Source organism: Pieris napi, chromosome 5 (genome assembly GCF_905475465.1).
Source record: "Pieris napi chromosome 5, ilPieNapi1.2, whole genome shotgun sequence".
Classification (NCBI taxonomy): domain Eukaryota; kingdom Metazoa; phylum Arthropoda; class Insecta; order Lepidoptera; family Pieridae; genus Pieris; species Pieris napi.
The window spans coordinates 1,407,473-1,433,837 of NC_062238.1; the positions used below are offsets into that span (position 1 = coordinate 1,407,473).

Here is a 26,365-nt window from a genome sequence, read left to right on the forward strand (position 1 = left end):
AGGGCCTCTGACGCGATTGTGGTTACTACCGAGGTGGTTTTAGAGGGTATAGCTCACAAGGTTCTCTGAGTAACCATTTATTTAAAAACTATATAATGGATTTTTATACTTTTTTCCATAAGTTCCATTTTCCACTATCACACCATTAGATAGTGTTATTTATAAGAAACGTTTAAATATATAATTCTTCATGGTTTAACGATAATTGACTCAAATATAAGCCGTTGAATCGATGTATTTGTGGGGGCGAAAAGAAATCAAATTAAGCTAATTTAAATCTTAACACTGACACTTATAGGACAAAAACACAGAATTGTATAAATATTTTATTAACAAAATAACAAGCATTATATAATATATGGAATGTAAATATATAGTATAATTGCACTAGCTTATGTAAATTTTATATATCACATGAGATAAAAACACTTCACTGGAGAACCATCACCATCTATTTGAGAATGATTATGGTTTTAAAAAAAATAAAATTATTATCACATTCGTAATAAGTATAAAAAAAAATGTGTGCGTGTACTAGGTGTACACACGTAAGAAGTGAAACTTCTTTATGACCTTATTTTTCGAAAAATGATCTACTATATGCAACTTTACAGAAATTGGTTAAATAAAGTTAAATTAGATAAAGTTTAACAAAAGGCTTTTATTATCATAGACATGAATACAAATACAATTATTTCATTTTAACTTATTACTGTACTACTATGTAGTACTAAGATTATTACAGAATTTCATTAATTGTAATAGAATTATTAGTATTACTATCATTGTTATCGTTATTATATATTTTTGTTACTAATGGCTTCGAATCTCTTCGGATCAACCGTGGTAGGGACAAGAAAAAGATGGCGCGTAACCGAAAAATGTGTGTAAATTTTTTTCCAACGCCGATAAAGAAGTTTGACTTCAAAAAGCAACATGGCGCGTAACCTGCTACAAAATTTCTCCCATACGTCGATAAAGAAGTTTCACTTCAAAAATATGCTTAAATATTTATTAAACAAACACAAAAATGCCTTTGGCTTTAAAATAAGTTATATATCAAAAGGAATCTTATAAGATAACATCAAATATGTTCGCTTAGCGAGAAATAAATAGCCAAAAATAAATTCTTAAATAAAAAATCTGTAAAAACATTATTTAAGGTTGCATAAAAAACTGACAGCTCTGTGTGAGTATTAAATGTGATGCAAAATTATGCGATCTCGCTCATTATTGATAGGTGTGAAGGAGATGCCAAAAGCGCCAGTTAGGTTAAAATCGTTACATTATATAAAGCGATTATTGGAATGTTACTGTAGTTTTGGAATGGTTTCAACATATTGTCGATATCGTTGCAGCATTGGAGTATATATCGCTTCCGAGTCAGGGTATGGATTAGCCACTGGAGATATCGTAGGTTCGCTTCCTGTTGAAAAATTCGTTGATTAATAAAAGCGTGAATAAAGCTCAAATGACTGCGTTTGCATATACGAGCAATATGCTGAGGAACAGACTGGTCCACAGCGCTGGTCATTCTGCCAGAGACTACAGCAGCTTGCTTCAACAGTCGCAAAAAAAGAAAAATAATGTAATAATAATAATACTTAGTAGAAAAAAATAATAGAGATAAAAGAGATAGATAAATAAATATTTAATTCAATTCCACTTTGAAGTCTGGCGTCTGACGGGAGAGCGCTTTTTAAACACTTCTTGCCACCACCACTTTATGAATATAGCGGCAAACATCTTGAACAAACGTCCTGCGCAGAAGCGATTTTTAGGTATCACTGAGAGGGGGGAAAGTGACGTGTCGATCGCGTGATGGGTAAATTAGTTGACGTTTTTGTGCCGCGATACGCAAACTTTCCCCCACTCCCTTGTTTAATGCTCAAGAAGTTTGCCGGTATCTATAACCAACTGCCATTCCACCTATTTCCGAACCGTTACGTTAGGGGCCGAGCGTACCACTAGATTAAAGGTCGTCAACGCACTTGGAAACTCCTGTTGCCATGGGCGGCGGTATACACTTTACGCTTGCCTTCTGTCCCATAAAAAAAAATACTGTCTCACCAGTCAGCTTAGTTCCCGTATGTGCGCTCCATACTTCCGCAGCGCGAATAGCGGCGCCTAATAGGGCTGCGTTCGCGTGCTCTTCCTAAAAAATATATTAATATATATAGTCCGTTGCTTTTAAGTCGTCGTAGTGCTTACGATACTTAATATATTGCAGTGATAAATTATTTTGTAAATGAAAGGAATTTTGATAAATTGTACTTTAACAGGAAATAAATTATTTTAGAATAATCAAAAACTACTGATTGTGTCGAAACTTGAACCGTAAGTATACGGGAATAAAAGATACGGCTATATGGCGTAGACGCACGCGCTGTACTTCTAGGTCATAATAACTTCATTCTTTGAAGTCGGTTAAAAATTAAGCAAAAGTGGGTGCGATTTAAAAACAAAGCTAAGCGCGAAACTGTCTAACTGTCAAAATTTTCTTGACGTACGGGATTTTCTTAGCGATAAGTTTAAAAAAACCTGTTCTTACCTGTACATACACTGGAGTATGAAATACATCAGCAAATATTTGCAGAAGCTCCTTGTTGACGGATGCTCCGCCCGTCGCTACCAGGCGGGATCTAGAGTCTTAATTATACAATAATATGTTAGAAGACATTTACGCAGTCAAATAGCATCGTTGTAAATCAGTACTGTACAGAATCAGTCTCTCTCTTTTCATCAAAGCCTAAACACAATTAGACTGAAAGAGACAATATATATACCATTTCGTATTAAGATTTTTTCACAAAAACTATGTTACCGATAGCATGTCAAAATATTTCGGCACTGTTATCGTCAAAAACTTCACAATTCTTGTCAAACTAATGTCCTTAAAACTAATTGCTTGCTATTGGGGTTTATTTATTATTAGTTTCAATATATCAAGTGGAGTTTGGGGTAATGGTTGCCTTACAATTTCTTTTAGTAACCAAAAACTTGGCGATTAAGAAGAGTGGCAGAGTTTATTGGCAGTTTCCCCCGTCTTGATTGCTTTGGGAACTGAGAGGAAATGTAAATTTAGATTTTTATTTTATTTTTATTTATTTAATTATAAGTAATCTTACAGCTAACATACATAATATTACAAAACAAACACTTAGACAGTACAGAAAGCTAAAACAGATTACATAGATAAACAATATTATATACGAAAAATTAAACAAATAAGCGCATCAATAGACAAAACTATATAAATAAACTAAAATTTAATATTTAAAACAACAAATAATACTAAATATATCGAATCACTACCTAAACAAAATTAGAGTCTTCCCGCCCCTTCAAATATTTTCTCACATGTTCTTTGGTGAGGTGGAAAATATCAATATCCTCATAATTAGTGTCATAGTTAGATAAAACCCGAAACATTGGTGAATTATGCAGGTAATTCGAGTTCGTACGAGGCACATGGAACAATTTTGTGTGTCTTGTCGCATAAGGAGAAGGAATTTTAAAAGAAATTAACGACAACAAATAGGGGCTATCGATCCGTCCATTAAGAATAGCGTGTAAAAGAAGCAGGTCTTGCTGACTTCGCCGACTTTCTAATGAGTCTAAATTATAATTCCTTTATATATTGACGTTCACAATAAATAGTTATTTAAATACATTTTGATTTAACCTTACCAAGCCTGAACCCCATATCCTCAGCATGGGCCCGCCTAGCTAACGCCTGCCCCTCGAGTAGGGCCCGGGCCTCAAACTGCGGCGCGCACTTGTCAAGACTACGCCCATTCGACTCCCACACCCATTTGCCAGCGACAGCGCGAGGCACGATCTCCGCGGTGTCGAAGTAAATACCTTTATCGTAAAAAAAGTTGAAAAAGTTGAATTAAACGTATCAACGTTTATCAATTTTATATGTCTCTCCAGAAATGCGTGAAACTTTTAAACTAGTAAACCGATTTGGATGAAATTTGGACTGTTTCCAATTTGAAGTAACTAAGTAATCTCGATATGACTTTCTTTTAGTTATAGATAAGTTTACGGACAAATATAACTTAGACAAGACTTAAGGTCCTTCAAGAAAGGAGCGTAACAATTCTGGCTACTGGCAATTTTATGTAACAGGGGGCAAACGAGCAGGAGGCTCACCTGCTGTTAAGTGAAACCGCCGCCCATAGACACTTACATTGCCAGAAGCATCAAGTCCGTTCCCAATTTTAAGAATTGGTACTCTCTTTTCTTGAAGAGCCCTAAGTCGAATTGGTTCGGAAATACTTCAATGGGTTCCACATTATGGTGGTGCGCGGCATAAACTTAAAAAACTTAGATGTGGAGCAATGAACGTAAAGGTGATACGGGTGGAATAATATGAAGTTGCAGAATAAATTACAAAGAAACTCAGCACCCGGTGGTGGACGCACAGACTGCCCTCGTATTCTGGGGGAGCAACTCTGCAAACTTCTTTAACTTAAAAAAAAATAGTATTTTGCCTCGACGTCCGATAATGAAACTCAGCTCCAGGTATTGGTATGATAATGTTGATCCGTGACCAATAGTGATAATTGCAAAGTTGAAAATTGTTGTTTTTTTTTTATATAAGTATGTACATACATATTTGTAAATTGCATTTTTTTTTTTAAAATCTAGTTTGTTTTTTACTTTTAATTTTGAAGTTATTTTCTCTTTATCATTGTAATGTTTCCCTATAAATGTTGTGCACACTTGTTATTGATGCAACATGTATCTTATTTTCTATGTTATGTGTTCTCTGTAAGTGTTTGTATGTGTTTCGTTAGTGTGCCTTTTAAAATAAAATAAAAAATAATGATGAAATTTACATGAATAACTCACCCATGTAACCCATATTTCCTCTAACAGTCGACCGTAGCAATTCATTAAATGCGTCCCAACTCGTTCCTACCAGCCTATCCCTATGATTTTGTCTCGTCAGGGACCCATTGGAGAAGCATAGTAGTGCCATATACGGGGCGTCAGTTGTGGGGCCTACGAGGATATGGCCCGCTGGCGGAGCCCTGGCTTCCTGTAGGCCTAGTAGAAGTGTGTCGCTTGTACCGAGACTTAGGCCTACACAGCCTGAACGGAGGCGGAGCCCTATAAAATATTTTAGAAAGCATTTATAAAGTTGAATTTTGAAGTTGAAATGTAATCATGTTAAATGACATTGAGGGAAATAGGGTTGAGAGTCGCACGCTGAAGCCACCAGGCCAAAACTGCTCTACACAACTTAATAATGTATTTTAAATTGTATACAAAGTTAACAATACATTTTTTTTTCAAGATCACTTTGCGAAATAAACTACGTTCCTAACAACGCATAAAAAATGTGAAAATAACAAGTTCTTAATTTTTAAAATTTTGGAAATTAATAATAAAATAATATTATTAACAATAATAATATTTTATTTTAGCTGTTGTGTATATGCAAAATAATATTTTTATAAAATTATGAAAATACATTAAGATTGCTTCAAATATATCTCAAAACGAAAAATCGTAAAATGATAACGTAGCATATAAACATTTTTAAGATATGTTATCAGGGATTGAAACTACTTGAGATTGTCATCATTACCACTATACTATACATTAAAAACTGTTTACAAAACTAATCTTAAATTATTTATTTGAACATTAAGGATATTTTCTCTCAATTCAACTAAGATTTTTACCTCTCAAAACATAACAATAATTTATAAAATGGCCGGCAATACAGACTAACACATTACAATGAGGTTCCAAAAATACAAAACTCTTTTGTTATAATTCCTCAGATATAGATGCAGACACAATGCACGTGATATCCGTATGTTCTATATGAGTATCTGATTGGTATATACAATTGGTATTTGGATATAGCTATTATATGTTAAATTATTAATTAACTTACCAGCAAGTGCCGAGCAATTATCACCAGTAAAAGCTATCACTTCACACTCTGGAGTAAATCCGTATCTCTTTACAAAATATTGTGATATTTTCCCAACCACTGTAGCACTGGGTACTGGTGCCCCGAGCTTGGTTGCTAGATGTTCATTACCACAGGCCTGTAAAATTGGATCGTAGCTATACAAATCACATATTTTTGGTAATATTACTAATAATGGTGAGTTTCGAAAATTGAGAGCATGAATCTAATATTCCAATAGCAATCATATAGTATGCTATAATGGTTAGAAAAACTACGGACTATAGGTTTATTTTAAGTCACACCTCTGCCCATGGGCCACTGGCAGTAGGCTGGGTGTGTTGTTAAAAATTAAAACCTATCCTAATATAATACTTATAATAATATAAGTTTCCATGTCATAAGGTCACAAAATAGATAAAGTTCAGATACATATCTAAATTTTTGATTAAATACAACCTAAAATGTTTTGTTTGCATTTAAGTAATTTCATTTCAAAGTAATCAAATCAAAGTTTCCCACCTTCAAAGCCTGTTCACACCATTTCATCGTATGAATATCCAATAAATTCATTCCAGATCCATCAGCCAAATCAATTGGTGCATATTGGCCTAGAAACAATGAACAGGCAAATGAAGATACAAGTGATATTCTCTCAGTTGCTGAATATGTCCTGGGTCTAGTTCTAAACATCTTGCGTATTTGTGCCCCAGTGAAGCGTTCATAAGCACGGGATCCTGTTATTTTGGCAAGTTCCTAAAAAAATAATGATAGAAGAGATTATAAGAAAGAGAATACTACTATACTTCAAATGCGGTATTTTAACTAAAGCAAAAGAAATGAAATAGCTTTTAATACTGTTGTTTCTTTTGACTATATACTTTATAAAGAAATAATGTATTGATACCATATATAAAGACATACCTCAGCTCCACCAACAGCTTCTTCAAGGGCTCGACAGTCAGCACTTGTACTTGAGTCCATCCACACAGGAGAGTTAGCCATAAATGTAGAAGCCAATTGACTATGAAGAAAGTCTTCAGATGACAAAGATTTTAATCTCTCCTCAGATCCTTTCGCCCACCAGACTGACCCATGTTGCTAAAATTAAAACAAAATATAAGAGCAACAATCAATAGCTAGTATTGTATGGTTACTTAATTGGAGAAATTAAAATTAAACCTGTGCTGCACCAGACAGAGCTTCAATGGTTGAGAAGTCTACTCCAGCAACAATAAGCCTATCCATCACCATATCCAGGGCCTTCACCCATAGTAGTGGTGGTGCTGTCACCTCACCATTTTCTCCTTTGACCACGCCTCCCGAAGTCCTATCAATAGTATCATCAAAAACTATAAAAATTAATTTATAAAGTAAATACAAAGTATACTGGAAAATTTATTTTTCAAATCATAACTATGATTTTTGTTTTTCTTATGAATGTAATGTGGAAATCTATTTAAATATCATGTTTATTAATTTTAATCAAATGCATAATTACCTGAACTCAGGTAAATCCACATCGAATTCAACATCTGCTTCTTGTAGCACTTTGTAGTCTTCACTAATTACAATTGCTTTTAACTAAAATAAAATTATATACTTAATATAAAATATAATTTCGTCGCTATATTTAGGAAACTCCTTTTTAAATATAGCTAAATTAAAAAACAAATGAAACTTGACATAGTTAAAATGAAATTAAATATATTAAGTTATTACACTGGCCGTTCCCAATTTTAATTACACTTTCTAATTAGTAAAAACTATAAAATGACAGGTATAATAATTCCAAATTTACTTTCATAACTTTAATAACCAACATTAAAAAAAATATTGAGATACATACCCTTTGAGTACTAAAATCGAATCCTAAAAAAGTTTTATTTTTATTTTCTTCGATCATTTTCTATTTTGTTTTGAGTTTTGACAGCGCGCTTACAGCTCAGCGCGACACTGATGCGTTCAAAAACTAGAATGATGACGCACAAGCACAAGCACGACCTTACAAAACCGATTCTTAGGTCAAATTATTAAAACTAATTATAATAATTTGATTGTGGGTGTTATCACATATAAAACTTTGTTATTTATTGCGATGTTTTTTTCTATTTAAGAAAATCTTAAATTGTATTTAAATTTGGATCATATCTTTATTGATTTAGCGTACTTTTAGTTGAAAATGCAAATCCTTTATATTACCTATTCTAATTCATATTTACATAAGACAAATAAATATCAAGGACACGAACCGCGAATATAATATTAAGGGAATAAATGTAGTGATTATAATAGTTGCTTTCAGTTATGTTTTTTAAATTTTGTATTTATTTTGAGGACTTCAACTACGGTGGCACCTACGCCGAACGAGATTTTAGTATGTTAATTTGTAATGATGGACTTTTGCGTCAGTCAAGACTGATTTGGGCATAGATGATGCCTCGTAATAATTTAAGATAAAAAAAGCTTAACTCCTTACTAAAAACACGAAGTTTATCCCACTTGTGAGTTTTGTAATAATAAGTTTATATAATTACTTAATTAGAAGTCACTATTTATTGTTAGGCGATGCCTAAGTAAGTTAAGAGTCTTATATAGAAGGCTGTTACATGGTTTATAAACTTATCGATTCGAAAATACATATATACGATTAAAACGTATGTTATTAAAAATGGCTTCGACGTATCATGCTATTTTCAGCATTTTCACAGAATGATTGCTCATACCGGCAATATAAAGGCATTTGCTGGATTGGGTGGGATCTCCCATAACAGGCATACATACATATAAAGGTTATATTTAATCATTGGTCATATGTAATTTCTTTGTATGTATTTTATGAAAAATAATAGAAATCTATATATGATATATATAAATGAATCTCTCATCTTGGTCCACGCATCACGCGTGAACGGATGGAACAATTTCGCTAACTCTTTTTTGTTGTATTATTCTCAGGAGAAAGTTCTTGTGAAAGAACCAATTAAGATGAGCGAAACATTGAAAAATTTAAGAAAACTTAACAACAATTAATTTTCCATCAGTTGTTTTAAATAACTGTCAGCGATTGACAGAAAAAAGCTTAAACCGAGGCCATAAATTTTAATATTTTTTAAAATTAACTATACCGATTCGAAATCAATATTCATAGTTAACAGAAAAATGTCTGTCGGGTCAGCTACTATTATTAATAATAGCCGGTAAAAATAGCTCAAAAAAACTTTTCGTTGGCGTTAATCAAATCTACAGACGTTATACTCCTATACATACGATATTTCAAGAAGTTGACGTTAACCAATAAGGAACCATTCTATGATGTCCGGTTAAATTCCAATAGAGCATGGAAAATTTCTGAGACTGCTTTTTAATATATTTCCTATAAAGGCAAGGATATGATAAACTTTCTGCTACACGTCGTGAATTTTTTCGGTCTCCGACTCCTTGGCTTTCTTCACAGTATGAGTAAGTGGTAATTGCGAACTTAGGAAGAAGAATCCAGTGGTGAAATGCTGGAGTTAGAACACAGGAAGGATAGAGGTTACGTTTGGCTGACACCGCAAACGATCATGTTTTTTTCTCAAGATTATTTATTTTACTCTGTTCTGTGAAGCAATTAAATGAATTGTTTTCGCCAGAAAAAAAAGGTTAGTCGACATCACAGGAGACCGAAGAGCTGGCAGCTACCTGGGACAAAGAATTAGTGTAGCTATTCAAAGGGGGAACGCTGCCAGTATCTTCGGAACCTTGCCTGAAGGGATTCCTTTTAATAATATATTTTAGTTATTATATTTTAAGGTTCGTGTCATAGGTTTGTATTTTATGTTTAATGGTAACTATTTTATTCTTATTAATATAGATACATATAATTTTATGCAACGGACGGCCTTTTGATTATTCCCAACTAACCCAAATTAGGGAACACTATTGATATATAGAGGCAGTGCAAGTATTCAAAAACTTATTTGCTTAAAATGTTAGAGAAAATTTTGAAAGGTAAATAGACGATGTTTTAAGTTTTTATGTCTTCAGGTTAAAATGACATTACTGCAAGATAATTAAGAAAAACAAAATTATAACTAATAATTAAAAATTAATAAAAAAATTGGTCCCTGAGCCTTAGATTTCTTCGCTGTATTGCGATACTTATTCGTTGAGCGAGGAACGCATCATTATGGAAATATGTAATTGAAAGGATATAATAATAATGACAACACAAATGATGATATTTATTAGTTGAATTCTAGTACACGCACAAACTATCTTTAATTGCACAGCATAACTGGGCACTCGAAAACCTTTTGCGACGATCGTACTTATTCGTGTAACAAATTGTTTCGGGTCCATGAACATAGGCCTAAAGAACTATTTCTGTCGTGCAAGTGCCTACACCAAGCGTGTAACCACGATCAATACCCAGGTATCAGGGCTCCGGTTAATCGGCTGGAAAAGCACACGGCTCGCTCCACACCTCTATTTATACCAAAACCTCATTTGCGTGTGTTTTGAAGTACAACTAAAAAGAAAATACACTGTTTAAACACATTTCTTAATAGCTAATTACTTCTTAAACCGGTGTGGTGCCTTTTAAATACTACACGCGTAATTGTGCAACTAGTAAGAAAATATACTACGTTTAAGAGTTTTATTATAATGTATGATTTTATTTTATTTAAATTTTTATACAACACACACGTAAAAGACTATTATTAGTAGAGTATTAAGATGTTATTATACCGATACCACGGTATAATAACATCTTAATACGATAATTTAAAAAAGTCTTATAAAATAAAAACAATTCTTTCGTACCACCAGAGACAATTTAAATTAATAGCGAGAAGGATTTATATATAGAATACTTAAGAAGTTATCTTAACGAAATCCAAAAGTAATTTACGGAAATTGTATTTCTTACTTTAACCTTTACATAAAGGAAACTGACCTTTGTGTTTTACTCCATGAGTTGTTATGGGTCCTAAATATGATATATTTTCTTTATTAACACTTCGTTGCATATATATTAATATAGTACAATTGACATAATTAAATAAAAAGGAGAGCAACTGGCGGCCTTATCGTTAATTTTACTATTGAGTTGAACTCTCTAGTGCGTACTTCATTTGTGCTGCTATTCTTTTGTTTTTATAAGCTGAAACATATACAGCTATTATAGCTAAAAGCAGTATGTTCTAATTCCTCAAATTAGATAAAAGAAAGATAGCAATTGTTAAGAGTGATTCAGCAATGTATTTTTTTAATTCTGTGTTTCTGTTTTGTTTTTGGTAATAAACGCTTATGAAGTTATAATTCAGCCTAAACCTCGCCCCAAATTCAATATACTTATATATACTAACTTCAACATACAACTATTTCATTTTAAACTTAATATAGTATTGTAGTGTTTAGAAGTCATGTAAACGACTCAATCGAAATCACCATTATGGCGGAGAGGATTTGTGTGTATTTTTTTTAGTTTTATTCAGTGCTTAGTAACGGGAAACCAAAATTCATTCGCAGGACTCATCTCCGGGTTATACAGAGGCAGTGTCGTAAGTAATAGTGTAATTTAGGTGTTAGTAGCATTTAATTTAGACTCTGGAAATGGTGAATTTATTTCCGTCGTTTGGCTCCTCTCGCAAGGAATTATGACATCGACAATCGCTAGGATGCTGCGCGTTTGATATTGTAAACAAGGGCTTTTTCGATTGGCGAGTGGAATCGCGCAGGCGCACGAAACTTATCTTGAAAAAGCGTCCAAAATAATCCTGTAAGGATTTTAAATGACTTCAAATAAACATCTAAATTTATTAAAAACGCAATTTAAATTTTTCAAATCAAAAATAGATTTTTTTTTGCTGATAACAATTTTTTTGTTCAAATAATTTATATTCTATGTGTAAAACGTAATATTATTATTATCAGACTTCATACTCAATTTTTTATATAAGTAATTAAAAGAATAATAACAGTAATAATGCGTTAAGTCGTTTTCCTTAAAAGTACTTATATAGCCAATACAATAACGTATCGATCGGTTTCAACGGCAGGACGTCATTACTAAGTTACACGTGTAGCGTGCGCGAAGGATTGTCCGCGCGGCTTGCAAGGGAAGCGGAGGAAGGAGCAGGGAGGGGGGAGAGGGTAGCGCGTGCGCGAGGAGCGACGGGCGCGGGCTTCCTAGTGATGGGATGTGTACGGTTTTAACTACATACTGATTTTCTGTAAGTGGCCAACTAAAGGGAAATACTAAGATAGAGAACTTAGGTAAATCGAATATATATGTGAAAAAAAGCTAAGCTTATTCGTATCCCTTTGTTAAACAACTTTAAACGTTAATATTGAATACATTGGGCGAATCCTTGAAATAAAACCAATTACTTAAATTAAACCTACTTTTAATGCGAGAAAAGCAATTTTTAAGACACGACATGTCCTCTATTAAGGATGATCATTATACAAAAAACAACGATTTTTACAACCCTACCAATATATGTCATTCGTAGAAAATTAAAGCAATCATTTTACTATTTCTAGAACGAAAAACGTATCCTACAAGGAAATAATTACTGGTACATCTACTGATATCTACCGCTAGGTTTCGCGCAGCTTTGACGAATTCCACGACGGCTTTGCATCAGTGGCGGCAGACGCGCCGCGATGGTGGGCCGCAACAGCCGCTCGAAGAGCGCGGCGCGCCCGTTGGCGCCGCGGCATGAGTAGCGCTCGCTCGGCCCGGCCCGAGCGCCCGCCATGGCGCAGGCCGCGCCCGCTTCCGCACAACGCACCCATTCCTTCGCCAAGAAGACCTTCCACAAGCCTACGTACTGCCATCATTGCTCCGATCTGCTATGGGGGCTCATCGGCCAGGGCTACGGCTGCGAAGGTACGCGCATGCGCCCGATACGTCGATACGCGCGAAGCACGACCAGTTATGCAACCGGGCGTAACCCAACCCTCGACACAACCTTCGCTCCCCCCACGGTCTCAAAGCAGCGTGCTCGGCCGAGACCTTCGACCTCACGCGTTGAACCACCCTGACTTGTCTCTCTTTCCGATCCATTAGTCCCTCTAGTCATTGCCAGTCGAAAAAGATGATGTTGGCGAATAGTGTGAGATATCGATCGGTCTGTTTTGTATGAGGTTTTTTCCAAGCGAAGCGGGGTGAGCGCGCGCGGGGAGGGGGTACACCCCGCCCGGCGCGGGCTAGCCTTCTGTTTGGTAAGTCACCATTTACTTTATACAAAATGAAGGTCAGACTCCCGAAATGCCCTTTTACGGACGTTGTCATTTGCACTGAACCTCCAAACGCATTTCCAACACCGTTTGTGGCGTTTGAAGAAATGACGAAACATTGGTCTGTTAGCCACTTCAAAATGGATACGATGCAAGAAGCGTTTGCGATTAGTTTATGTATATTTAATATATCTATATATATTCAACTTACAATTTATATATTTTACTTCAAAATTAAATTAATGAGAGTTATTTCTTAAAGTTATATGTTTTTTTCTAACAGAATAATGTAAAAAACAAAATCAATCCTGATTGAAATACAATACGATTATCTTTAACTCAAAAATATAATATGACATCGAAATTCTTAATGGCGTATTATATTTTTGAGTTAAAGTCGTATTTGTCATTGCCTTTTCACTTCAAAATATACGGTAACATAGAAATTGCAATCTCGACTATTGCATGTAACAGTATATACAATTTAACTTATATTAGTTATTCAAGTCCATTCAATATTTTAAATTAGTACCTTAATGAATTACATCTTCAAACGGTGAATATTTTTTTAAACGATAAAATTGTTTTAAATGTTTTTTTGCCAGCAGCCTGCATAAACAACGATTTTTTTAATTTTTTTTAACTGTAGTCTGTGTTCTATAGAATTTTCGGATGTTTTTAATAAGTGTTATAAGCGATGTTAAACAAATATACGTTATAAAACTTTATTTAACAAATTCGGTAATACGTTCTCTTTGTTACTCTTGAAACTACCATAATCTTTTGATAAGGCATCACAATACTTCTATAATTAATTGCGAATCATAACAGATGAAATGACACGCAATCAATAGACAATTAATCTTTGATCTGTTCCATAGCTAACAAACACGTATAACACTATTATTTAGTTGACGCCTGCAACTGCGTCTGCGTAGAGATTTTAAATAAAATCGACAGTTGCTTGATTGATCTTTTATGGAACAAAACAAAAGTATTTTTTATTGATTTCCATTGTTTTGCGTAAGAATAAAATAGCATTTTATAAATTTTCTCGTTTTTATACTGTTCTATATATTTGGGGTCATAAAAGGTAAAGTGACAAATAGCGCGTAGAGCCGCTACGTAATTTCTCAATATCGTAGAACTTAGCTACAGCCTACGGTCTTTGGAGACTCAAAATGTGAAAGTAAAGTTCACTTTTAGCGATTACTTTAGAAAAAATATTATAAGTTTACAGTATTAATCGGTATCTTCTTAAAATTTGCTAAAAGAGTTACAGAGACTCTCACATGCACTTCCAAATATATGTGGTAATATATATGTGAGAGAAGAAATAAAGATTATTTATTATTATAGTGGTTCGGAAAAAAAGGCATGTTTTTTTTACGACATCTCTAATATTTGTTATATACTTTTGGCTGGAATAACTTGAATATTATTAATTATAGTAAGCAAGCTTAATGCAACAAGTTGTTGCAACAAGTCGTAAGTGCTTGCAATTAAATTAAATTATTTCATTAAAGACTTATACTTTTTATTTAAAATCTTAAGATTATAAAAAGTATAGTCTTAGCAATGTTTCTAAGATTTTTTTACAAAGAACTGTATATAATATTTAATTTCGTTGTACCACCACCCGGGGTTTTATTGATCGTTATCGCTAACTGACTCCCTAAAGCATTGTAGCCCTAGTGGGTTCAGCGTGTTACTCTCATCCCTGAGGCCGTAGGTTCGATCCCCGGCTGTGCACTAATGGACTATCTATCTATGTGCATAACATACGATGAAAAACATTGGTAGGACCGGTATGTCTCAAATCAAAAAAATCGATGACTTGTTTTTTTTTATGGTATACAAATATGCAAATACTGCATTGTGTTGATAAAAGTTCTTATATTTTTTTTATATTACTACCAATAATAATAATTTACTTTCATAATTACACTTTAATTGATGTAATTTCTTCTTGCAAATAAATTAAATAGAACAAATACTATGTCTGTTGTACAAATTTATCTTAATATTATAAACTACGTAAAAATTTAAAACTATAACTATCTATTATTCAAAGAAAATAAAAGACTTCAACGTTCCACACCAAGCGCTTCATCCCTTCTAAAAATACTGCTCAAGTAGGTTGTTTAAAAGCCACGTAACATATTGGAACCTGCCATTCACACTTTCATTTGTTCCCCAACGGACACAGGTGGGTGTGACGTTAACAATAATATTCATTATGCTACTTCCTACGTCAACGTCACGACTACACAAAGCGGCATAGACAAAGAGATGTGGACAATAGAGAAGTAGAGCGGAGTAGATAACGTGTGCGCTGTGGGTAGCATTGTACTCGATATGACGTAACACTTTCTTCTATCGATAACTTTTCAAACTCAGTTATAAATGGAAATGTTTCTGTTTTAAAATTAGCCAACTACTGTTGTGTTTTGAACTTCACTTTTAATACATTTTAATTTGATTTGATCGCATTGTTTCTGAAGTGAAACTTCTTTATCGGGGTTGGAAATTTTTTTAAACTTTATCTAATTTAACTTTATTTAACCAATTTCTGTAAAGTTGCATATAGTAGATCATTTTTCGAAAAATAAGGTCATAAAGAATACACATACAATACACACGTAAGAAGTGAAACTACGTGTGTACACCTAGTACACGCACACATTTTTTTATTACTTATTTTGGCTTAATAAAATATTTATTATTAAATAATAGTTGTGTGCTAATACGCACTAACCTATTACAACTCCTTACGCGAAAATTCAATATATATTTCATGTAGACTTTAATCATGAGTGATGAAGTTCACACGACATATTTGAAGTTTAAATTATAGCTTCAAAGGCTAAAATTAGTAAGTTCACTAAAGCTATTTGTTCTAATTGTTATATTTATAGCAAGTCGTATTCACGTCCCTGGAGATTCAGGTAATTAGTAAAATGGATGGCGTGACAAGTTTATTCTTATCTTTCATTTAATTAATCCAATTTTTGCCGTTTGGGAAAACGAAATATGTATGCATATACCTAAAATACATATTTATTATTTGAAGTTACCTAAGTAAGATCTATGAAAGTAATTAAACTCTATTTCACTTAAACATATTTTTTTATTATAAATATTTTATGAATTTATTACATTATTTACATAACATGAAGTTTCTTGTCCTGTCAACAGGTAACATTCGTGTGAAGCAAAGACAATATTAAAATAGTCTATGCTGAAATCTAACTCAAATATACTTTCTGATGTTACACGGTTCTTAATAAAAGATTAAATATTAAATTCGGTGCCTGGTAGATAGTACCCGTGAACCCAGAGCTTGTGCTTTCCTTTCGATTAGTATCGCAATAGCGAGAAAATGCTGCCAGCTTAATAGGTTCACTGACAGGGGCCAAACTTTTTAAATTTGTTTTAATTTTCTTTGATACATAGAATACATTTTAATTATTATTATTAATATTACTATGTAGGTAAAGAATATTTGTGTGTTAGAAATATAAATATATATCAATAGTCTTGAGAATGAAATATAAATAAACTAGAAATTTAAAACAATTAAATTAATATTTTAAAAATAGAAAATATCAGTTATACATTATAAACAATCAATCATATAAATGAGACATCGGTCAGTAAATTTAAATATAAATCAATCAAACAAAATGAGAATATTTTCTTTGTATGTTTGCTATGCATATATATATTAGTAATTATAGCTTTTGGAAAAAAATAAGCTCAAGCAAAAAAAAAGTGTAGCTGCCAAAACTTTCCTGTCAAACTTTAGCGGTAGTACTTGTCAAAATCTACTAATGAGGTTGTAATCCTTCCACTCTATATTTAGAGCCCCTTACAAGTAATCCACGCGGGCCCGGGAGCTGTATGTAGGCCAAGACTGACGTCACGATGGTGACCTACTTCCTATGCCATTGAGAGATGCGCGTCAATGGTTCCCCTCTGATGGGAGTGCCCAAGTGGCCCTCGTTACTCATAAAAATTTATGAAAATATTACCACGTGTAGTAACTAATGTTTGGGATAATGCCAGCAAGTGGTCATTGTTATGGTATTGTTAGGCATTTTATCTCATTTAATTAGACACCTCTATTTCATATTGTATCGACATATTATTCGATTTTGATACAACAGGATACTTGGCAGTATATGTTTTCAATTTGTATACAAAATTCAGTTTATTTTTATTTATTTATTTCAACATTATTCTACATTAACAGTTAATACTAATGCGATAGAACGACACAATAATACCTACACCGATTATCCTACATAAAAACATTACAAAAAATATATACTTACATAGATCTTATAACTAAGAATATAGCAAGCAACTCTTGTAAAACTCAGCCAGTAAATTTATAAAATTAATTCTTGTCTTATCCTATTCATATTTCATAACTAACATTGAAGTAATGTTTCCATGTCAGGAATATTTATTTCCACGTTAATATACAGTATTTATAATATTCTTAACCTCAGTAATAATAATGTTAATTAATAATAAAGTAAAGTAAAATTTATTATTCTTTATTTTTTTATATGTGATTTATTTAATTAAGTCACTCTAGTAATCATAACAATCAAATATATAGTATTTACAATTTTCTTAACCTACATAGTAACAATAAAAATAATTAAAAATTAATAAAAAGAAAATTAAAACAAGTTTAAAAAGTTTGGTCTCTTTCGCAGTGTACCTTTAACGCTGGCAGCATTTACTCGCTGTATTGCGATACTTATTCGTTGATAATTAGTTTCCATGTTACGTACGCCTTTGTCTTTAATAGATACATTTGGTTAAGAAAACGCTGCTTCATTGTTTTCTACTGAAGATGACTTGATGAGACCTTAAATTACGTAACAGAAACACCGCTCTTGATGTGAAATAATAAGTGACATTTTTTGATACATCAATCATTAATTGTGTATAGAAGAAACCACATAAATAGTATATTTTCAAGCTAATAAGGAAAATGGTTGGTACCAAATTCAGATTTGAAATAATATTTTTCTTTTCTCACTTAATACTTAAAGTGGCTGTTTTCGGATATTTATTATTTAAACAATAAATAGTCATACACTTTAAATGCAATTCTCACAGTTCTAATTCAGTTTTTTACTAATATATGTCAAAATGTAAGCCGCTCAGTTATTGATGGGGAATTCATGGGAAAATCCCAACAATGTTTTTATGCGGCGCCTTGTGTGTGGCGCACTGTTTCTAGCGTATATATATAATAATCTCATTTAATATATATATAAATCAGATTATTTTATGTTAATTTCATTTTAGTTTATAAAAAGGGAAAACGAATATACCTTACATAAAATACAGTTGCAGAGACAGATTATAGAATGTTATTTTTGAAGTTATACTTCTTTAGGCGCGTTATGAAAAATTTATGAGAGTGAAATTTTACGATGCGCGCGCACCTGTGACACAAAATTGGGAGTGTGATTATAGCGTGCGCGAGCGAGATGGGAATAAGACAATCTACAAGTACAAAGAAATAGAATATGCGTGAAGTTCGTATGCCAAGAATTTTGAATGATCAAAATGACATTTGTCATTTACCTTTTAAACAAATAAAGGAGTTTTAATTATTTTTTCAAAGAAATTTAGCAATCCTTTTTCACAGGGACCTATTGTTACTTAGTTAAAAGGTTATGAAATATACCTAGTTATTAAATTGAATTAATAATATAATAAATAATTATTAATATTAATTAATAATTGAATAAAAATATTAAATTTGTTAAATTATTAACGCTAAATATTTATTATTAATTATTTAATATTTAAAAAAAATAAAGAAAGCCAAAGAAGTATAACTTCTTACGCGCGTACATAAGTACACGCACCATTTTTTTTAAAAATATATATGTAAACTAATGTCAAATTAACAGTAAATAATCTTTAACATGTTACCGCCATTATATAGAAATTCAACTCAATTCAATATTTTGATAGTTTTGTTTCAAACTATAAAAATATTGAACGAACTGAACTAGAATTTGGCAGTAAATATAGGTCAAAACACATTTACAATAGGTCTATTTATATCACTTTAAAGCTAAAATAACAGTTAGTATTCCTGTACGCAGACAGAAATAAATGCGTTTTACGCTCCTTATAACATTGTTCAAAATATACGATACTTAACGCCTTGCAGTGATTTATAACGCAATCTTGGTATACTGGTACTATATCGGTGATATATATATATATTTTGGTTTCTATTATAATAAAGAATAAACCACATAAATAATATATTTTAAAGCTAATAAGGGAAATGTTTGTTACTTATGATTTTAAAAAATATTAGACACATATGTACTTTCCACCTTATCCCTTAATACTTAACATGAATTCCAAAATATTAAAAACTGTGTAGAGCTAGGAAAGACCGCCTAGTATTTTATATATTATATCTTTTATTATGTATCTTGTAACTACATAATACTATATTTATTTTTAATATTAAATAAATAAATTGTCTTTTTAAACAATTTATAGATTTAAAATAGTCTCGAACAAACAAAATACTTATATGAGATAATAAAATATTTTTTCATGTACAGTACATGCGCCTTTGTTCATTTACCAAATAACCTGCATTCACCATAATAATAATAAGTGTTGTGTTGCTTAAAGAGTTTATTGATGATGAATGCACACTCTTCACAGTATTAGGCAAGCTATCTACAACATATTATCAAGAATAGTCGTTTCTACATAGTTTTTCTAGTCAACGTGAAAGTTTTTGTTACTCGTAGAACAGATTGGATATAACGTAGCGAGGTCTGCATAGCGTCATACCGTAGCTGAACTACGTAGACAATTCGTAGAATCGTAGCTCTTTTTAGAGAAAGTGTTCTACAGTAATGTACAATATTACTAAAGAAAACGAAAACATTTTTTATCTAAATACTGCATTAATTAATCAACCTAAAAATAACATTTTTAGAATGTAAAACTACAAACCTTAAAAATATAATATAATAACTTAAATATATTATTAAAAAGAGTCCCTTTAGGCAAGGATCCGACGATACTGGCAGCGTTCTCCCATTGAATAGCAAGACTACAATATTACTTGATATTTATTTTTTATGTACAATAACGGCAGTGTTCACCTAGTGGTGTGTTCTCAACTCTGAAATGGTGAAACTGTGTTTTTGCCTCCGAAACGAGAAACTCCCTGTGCCACTCTCTGCCAATAGCTTCCGTCAGGTCCTCCTCCACGCTGGCAGATTATCGGGAAGACATGTATAATATATTTTATATGTGCTATCTCGTTAAAGGAAATGATTCAAATTTTAACCTATATTAAAGAAGTACTTATTGCATTTCACATACGGGATTCATACTTAGGGCATATCCCCACGCTGACATTTACCCTAAATAAATCAAATCAAAATCAATTATTAATTTAGGTAACACAATGTACACTTATGAACGTCAAAAAAACATATTAAATGCTTCTAAATTTAAATTTACTGCCAGTTCTCAAATTAGTGGCGTAGAACGGAGATGGAGAACTGGCAATAAACTCTCCGCCATTCTTTTTAAGATGCTAGTGTTAAAAAATCTCCAAAATCTATTAAAAGCGATTGTTTTTAAGAAGTCTTACATCGCTTACAGGTGTCTCAATAGATCCGGCTCAGTACTTTGATGTTTCCATCGTTAAATTAATGCTTATTTTGTTTTATCAATCGGCATTTATTGATGTTTTATCGAAACATTTATTCGTTTATTTCCTTGCTTTAAGTGAAAAAATATCGAATTATACAGCTTAAATGTCAGATATTATCTATGTTTTTAAAAATTCAATTTAATAGCTATACTTGAATAGTATGACAGAGAGGAATTGTAAGAAAACTAAAAATGCGATTAATGAGACTACATGCAATGTTAAATCACTAAAAAAAAATAAACAAATCAGTGGCGCTACAACCTTTTGGTCCTCAGATTTCTATATCTGTTTCATGATCATTTGTTAATCTAATAGGCAAGTAGGTGATCAGCCTCCTGTGCCTGACGCACGCCGTCGACTTTTTGGGTCTAAAGCAAGCCGGTTTCCTCGATGTTTTCCTTCACTGAGCGAATGTTTAATACGTACATTGAATGATAGTCCATTGGTGCACAGCCGAGGATCGAACCTATGACCTCAGGGATAAGAGTCGCTGAAGCCTAGGCCAACACTGCTCTTAATCGCTAAGAGGTTTTTGAAAAAAATTATCTTTATCTTCCAGAATAGCGAGCGATATAGCTCTTCAAAATAATTACTGACTTTTTGCTCAATTGCATTATATAATATAATATCAATTACATCGAAATATATACGATGTTTTTTACATTCTCAAAGCTATTCCCAATCGAACCAGATAGAAACTACTTCTAGTTGTCAAAACTTCTTACAAAAGGGACCGCCATTGGATGAACCGCGTGACGTCAATGGTGACCTAGCGCGCACGCCCCGCCCCCGCCCCGCTGTGCCCTGAAGGCCGCTACGTTCGCAACGAAAAAATATTCACAATTTTCGGCTGGAAAATTATCAGGATTGTTTATACTATGTGATGTCTCAAAATAATGGTTCAGTTTTAGTTCGCTAAACCGTAGTTAGACAACACTTTGATTCTGTTGAGGTTATTTAATGATTTGCTTAGCTATAAAATATCTTTATGTATTAGTTATTTACAATTTTTAATTTTCAGTTTAGCGAAAATTGTTGTTAACTGAAACGATTAATTGAGTATTTGCTCTAGGTACAGGTTGACCTAATTAATTTGCGAATTATTTCGTATGTAGCAAACAGACCGCAAATATTCCATTGGTTGATACAAATTGCATTTAAAATTTAAAATACAAATTTTTGAGGGAATTTTAAATTTCAACATGCTTTACTTGAAAATTTAATTTGTGGAAATTCAATAGATGATTAAAATCTTTCTTAATTCCATAGCTAATAATAATCATTAGCTTTTTTACATAATTAAAATAAATAAATGCTAAATGTTTTCATAAATAACTAAGCTGCCCCGGAAACGGCAATTTAAACTAAAATCATCTAGATAAGGAAGTTCGTTCACGTGTAGCCAACTCCGGCCTATATTTAACCATTCTATTTAGGGCCGCTGATTCATTGACTTAATTAGCGGTATATTCACACACCATCAAGTTCAATACGTTCAGGGAACTATAATTTTATGTTTAAAAATTGTTATAAGCTAAACATTTACGTCCAATCTACTACTGTATGTATACCATACATACAGTAGTAGATTTTGTTTAAATTATTACTTTACAATTCGTATTATTTTGACAATTCACGATTTATTTTAATTTGCAAAACAAATAGTGTAGTCGCATTGTGTTTTATTGATTCCATTTTTGAATTTATTAAGTTGTCGAGTCATAAAACAGGAAAACATTATTCTTCCTTATACATTGTTTGATTTATTTTTCAATAAATAGCAAGCATATTGTTTTATTTGATATCCATAAAAAACGTGTAATTATCTCCTAGGCAATAATAAATTATACTTTGTAAACCGAACTTAAAAAATGCTGAATCGCTGAGGCGTATTTATCGTAGAAGTGAGGCGTACTGTGGGCTGTGCGTCTGCGCAGGGCAACTCCCCGCTCGTGATGCAGTCTGTGTTTGTTTGCCTTTGGGTGCACGCGTGTGACACGTTTTTAAATAGAATAACCGGGAATACTTTTAACATCTGTCGTTTACAGATTTAGCGTAGTATCTGAAACTCGAAAGGCATAACACTTCATTGAACTTCGCTGGTGATCAACAGGCTAATGCCCTCAAACTATTTTCATCTGTTTACTTTGGCAGGGGTGCAACCATTACGTGCCTCATAAACCTGTAATACTATTACCGAATGGATTTGTCAAGGCGATGTGTGTTTTTTTATATTTTTTTTAAAATGGCAACATCGAGGAGGTGGTGCCGCGCGGGCTGCAAGCGCGTCCGTCAGTTTTCTCGCTCGGCCCCGCCCCGAGGCTATTTAAATATATCGTGATTCGTGACGTAGGTACGTCGGAGCACCGCTAATACGTTTCCTTGATCGCCGGTGCCCTTCATCGTAAGAACCTCGTCTTTATTGACATGCAAGCAAAAATAGCGCCATTTGTTTTGAGGCGGATGTGAAAAGGGCGCGAAATATAAATAGTGTTGCTATATGTTGGGTTTATTTTTAGCGCGATTTGCTGGAGATATTTTGTTTGTGACCGAATTAATATTGACAATGTCCTGTGAGAGTTTGGTATCACAAGCATCCACGATATTTTGTTCAGCGTTGCGCAGAAGAGCTTGGTTTACGTGGTGTCCACAGAAACGTAAGTTCATAATTATTCATTTGTCAAATTGATTTTAGTAAATATGACGTTTTATTTTTAATAGGGTCACCCCCTAATAAAAATAAAATGAGTAAGATGGGATCTACACCCACATACATAAAATTTAGTAATAAGCGTAGTTAGGGGTTAAAAAATATTATTGTAATATATTTAATGTGATTTCTATACTACATTAGATTTATAGTTATAAGGGATAGATTAGATTTATAGATACAAAGGGATTCAGAAGAAAGACTCAGGTCCATATTCTTATTCATATCTCAAGTCACAATCTCGTCTTGAGCGGTGTCAAATACGTCAAACTTCATATAGAAGAAATGGTTTGACAGTTCTTAAAACTAGAAATTGATTGAAGTTCAAGATAGCCTTCGTGCGATTGCCATAAGTAAAAATCTGAAACGTTTTTGACATAAGGGAGTCACACTTAGCTACTCTAATCTGAGTCTCTGTCCATTGAAAAGAAGTTAAAACAAAAAGAATATTTAAAAAAACTAAGATATACTTAATTATATTTTCATTTAAGAATATTCTTGAGACATGGTAAGTTAATATACCAAAACAAAAAAACTCAAGTAACGAAATCGAGAATAAAAATTAGTTTCAAAAGTTTTATATACCGTAATGAATTTCATTAAAATTGCTTTAATAAGAAGTAAACAATGATTTCTCGGAATGCATGACTCGGAATGCAAATTCTAGTACTAAATGCCTTCGGAATTGCATTTCGCCGAAACAGCTATAGAATTCAAGTAATTCGCAAATACTCTATCGGCTAAGAAACTATTAAACCACGGAAACACGATATTAAAAAAAATGTAATAAAACACAAAATAAAACTATACACAGAGGGTTTTTGTTATTTGTGTTTTGTATGGATCGTTTCCTTGATTGGAAGAAAATAGGAATGAAATAAATAATAACTCACTAAACACTTTTTTTTTAATTCGTTTCAGAATCTTCATTTCTGTTACAACTTTTGTATACACAGAACCATTTAAACCATTATAATCTTAACACAAAGAAACAACAACAATTAAAATGTAATTTAACAAATAACACACAAATATAGTTAAATAAATAAACTTGAGCTTGGTAATAGTAGAGGTGTGATAGAGAACTTATACTTTATAAGTTTGTTCTTTTATACCTTTGGTCATATGAGTGTATACTTTGGTAGAATGCATATGGTCTCCGAATTTCCATTATTATGATGACAATTATGTGTCTAATGGTAATGTATTATTAATTATATTTTCCTTATGATGTTGTTTCATGAATTGCGTAATATAACTTCATTTCAAAACATTAAAAAATCGTAATTAGTTTGGAAATATTTTTAAATCAATCTGATTTTATTCTTTTTGTATTCTATTTCATTATTATTATATAAAGTGTTTTTTTTTAACTGAGCAAATTTACATACTAAAATATTTGTTTTGCACAATATTCTGTATAGTCAAGTCTAAAACGAAGCACGCCCTCTGTTGATAACGTAGTAATGTACTATTTTTATTATAAATATCATTCTAATACACTGTTGTTTAAGTGACCAAATATATTGTGTATAATTATATGTATTACAATCATATAATAAAATGTATAATAGTAAGGTAAAATGGGTAAACAATGAAATATTCGGTCTGACGCTTTTCTTGCGAGCCGTATTATCATTGCAATTCAGAGAGGAAGTGCTGCCATTTATTATTTATTTATTTTACTTATTTATTGCACCAACAAAGTAGTCACTGATACATAAGAGCTACTCTTTAGTCAATAAACAATTTACATTTATTATTTATATTCTGTCAAAGAAGTCTGGCATCATTATCATTACCTTCGTATATTTTAACTCTACCGTATTTTTCTATCAATAGGTAAATATGAATGAGTTTCTTTTAATAATAATATGTTACTAACTTTAAATATCTAATTGAGAAACTCTTTATACTAATATTTTTTTTGTCAACAACGCATCGGTTATAGAAAGTTTAATTTACATTGTTACTAACAAAGGCCCATAAGTTTTTATTTGTCTCAAGTGAAACTAAATTGAGTAATCCTATTATTTATTCTTTTAAAATATCGTATTGCCGAGCAATGGCTACTTTCGAGAGGCTAATAAATGTCGATTAGATGGTATTGTGAGAGCTGCGGAGCATGCGCGAAGCTATCGATCTAGGGGAACGCGCAGCCCGCCTCCTGTACGTCTCTGATCTTGTCTATGCCCGAGATGTAACTGTAATTTGTAATCTCCGGCCACAGATTCTATATAAAAAATAGCTTTTATCAACTTTCATTTCAATAATTAAATCAAAGGAACAATAATCTAATATTAACTAATTATTTTTTTATAAAAATGTATTAAATTTAGCTCTTCATATTAGTGTTGTTGTTATTACATACTTATATTAAACACAGAAAGGGTGTGTCTATCAAATTGACCTAACTTTAATGTCTTAAGTCATTTCCAATGCTCAGAAACAACAGAATGAACAGAATAACAATTGAACAGAAAACTGGTCGTGTTTCTTGAACATGTAATTGTAATTTGTTTTAAATATTTATTCAAAAATAGAACAGCCCTGCGATTCTGTAACTCACTTTTCGAACTCACACAGCGGTTTTCGCATCGGCGGTCGCTCTGAAAAGGTGGGAGCTTGTATTTTATTGTTTATCAGAATGCCAAATCATAAAATCACTGCTCCACGACTGATTTGAGAGCGACCGCCGATGCAAAAACCGCTGTGTGAGTTCGAAAAGTGAGTTACAGAATCGCAGGGCTGT

General features: G+C 32.4%; 2 protein-coding genes and 1 long non-coding RNA gene across 7 annotated transcripts in view; 1 reads left to right on the plus strand and 2 right to left on the minus strand.

Annotated features, from left to right (window-relative positions):
- Nucleotides 1–963: 963 nt before the first annotated feature.
- On the minus strand, nt 964–7,928 carry LOC125049688 (xylulose kinase). The gene is made up of 11 exons (XM_047649110.1): nt 7,785–7,928; nt 7,437–7,519; nt 7,118–7,265; nt 6,860–7,036; nt 6,458–6,691; nt 5,918–6,074; nt 4,861–5,121; nt 3,691–3,864; nt 2,552–2,649; nt 2,071–2,155; nt 964–1,426 (listed from the first exon to the last, which is right to left on the minus strand). The coding sequence occupies exons 1-11, from the start codon at nt 7,839–7,841 to the stop codon at nt 1,311–1,313; spliced, it is 1,590 nt and encodes a 529-aa protein (XP_047505066.1). The 5' UTR covers nt 7,842–7,928; the 3' UTR covers nt 964–1,310.
- Nucleotides 7,929–10,140: 2,212 nt separating this feature from the next.
- On the minus strand, nt 10,141–11,363 carry LOC125049797. The gene is made up of 2 exons (XR_007117055.1): nt 10,878–11,363; nt 10,141–10,448 (listed from the first exon to the last, which is right to left on the minus strand). It is a non-coding gene; the product is annotated as an uncharacterized LOC125049797 (long non-coding RNA).
- Nucleotides 11,364–12,629: 1,266 nt separating this feature from the next.
- LOC125049479 (diacylglycerol kinase theta) overlaps nt 12,630–26,365 on the plus strand; it is a 30,002-nt gene continuing 16,266 nt past the window's right edge. Inside the window, exon 1 of one of the 5 annotated variants that reach the window (XM_047648806.1) lies at nt 12,630–12,818. In XM_047648806.1, the coding sequence (XP_047504762.1) occupies nt 12,686–12,818 (133 nt within the window). In that variant the 5' untranslated portion in view covers nt 12,630–12,685. Of the gene's footprint in view, nt 12,819–22,889; nt 23,561–26,365 lie in introns of those variants that run through there. The other 4 variants (XM_047648805.1, XM_047648804.1, XM_047648802.1 and 1 more) reach the window with 4 other exon arrangements.

Coding starts and splice junctions, on each gene's coding strand:
- LOC125049688 (XM_047649110.1), bottom strand. CDS start 7,841: ATGATCGAAGAAAATAAAAATAAAACTTTTTTAGGATTCGATTTTAGT. Junction 6,692..6,859: donor AAGCTGTTGGTGGAGCTGAG/GTATGTCTTTAT, acceptor TTATTTTTTTAG/GAACTTGCCAAAATAACAGG. Junction 2,156..2,551: donor ATACTCCAGTGTATGTACAG/GTAAGAACAGGT, acceptor TATATTTTTTAG/GAAGAGCACGCGAACGCAGC.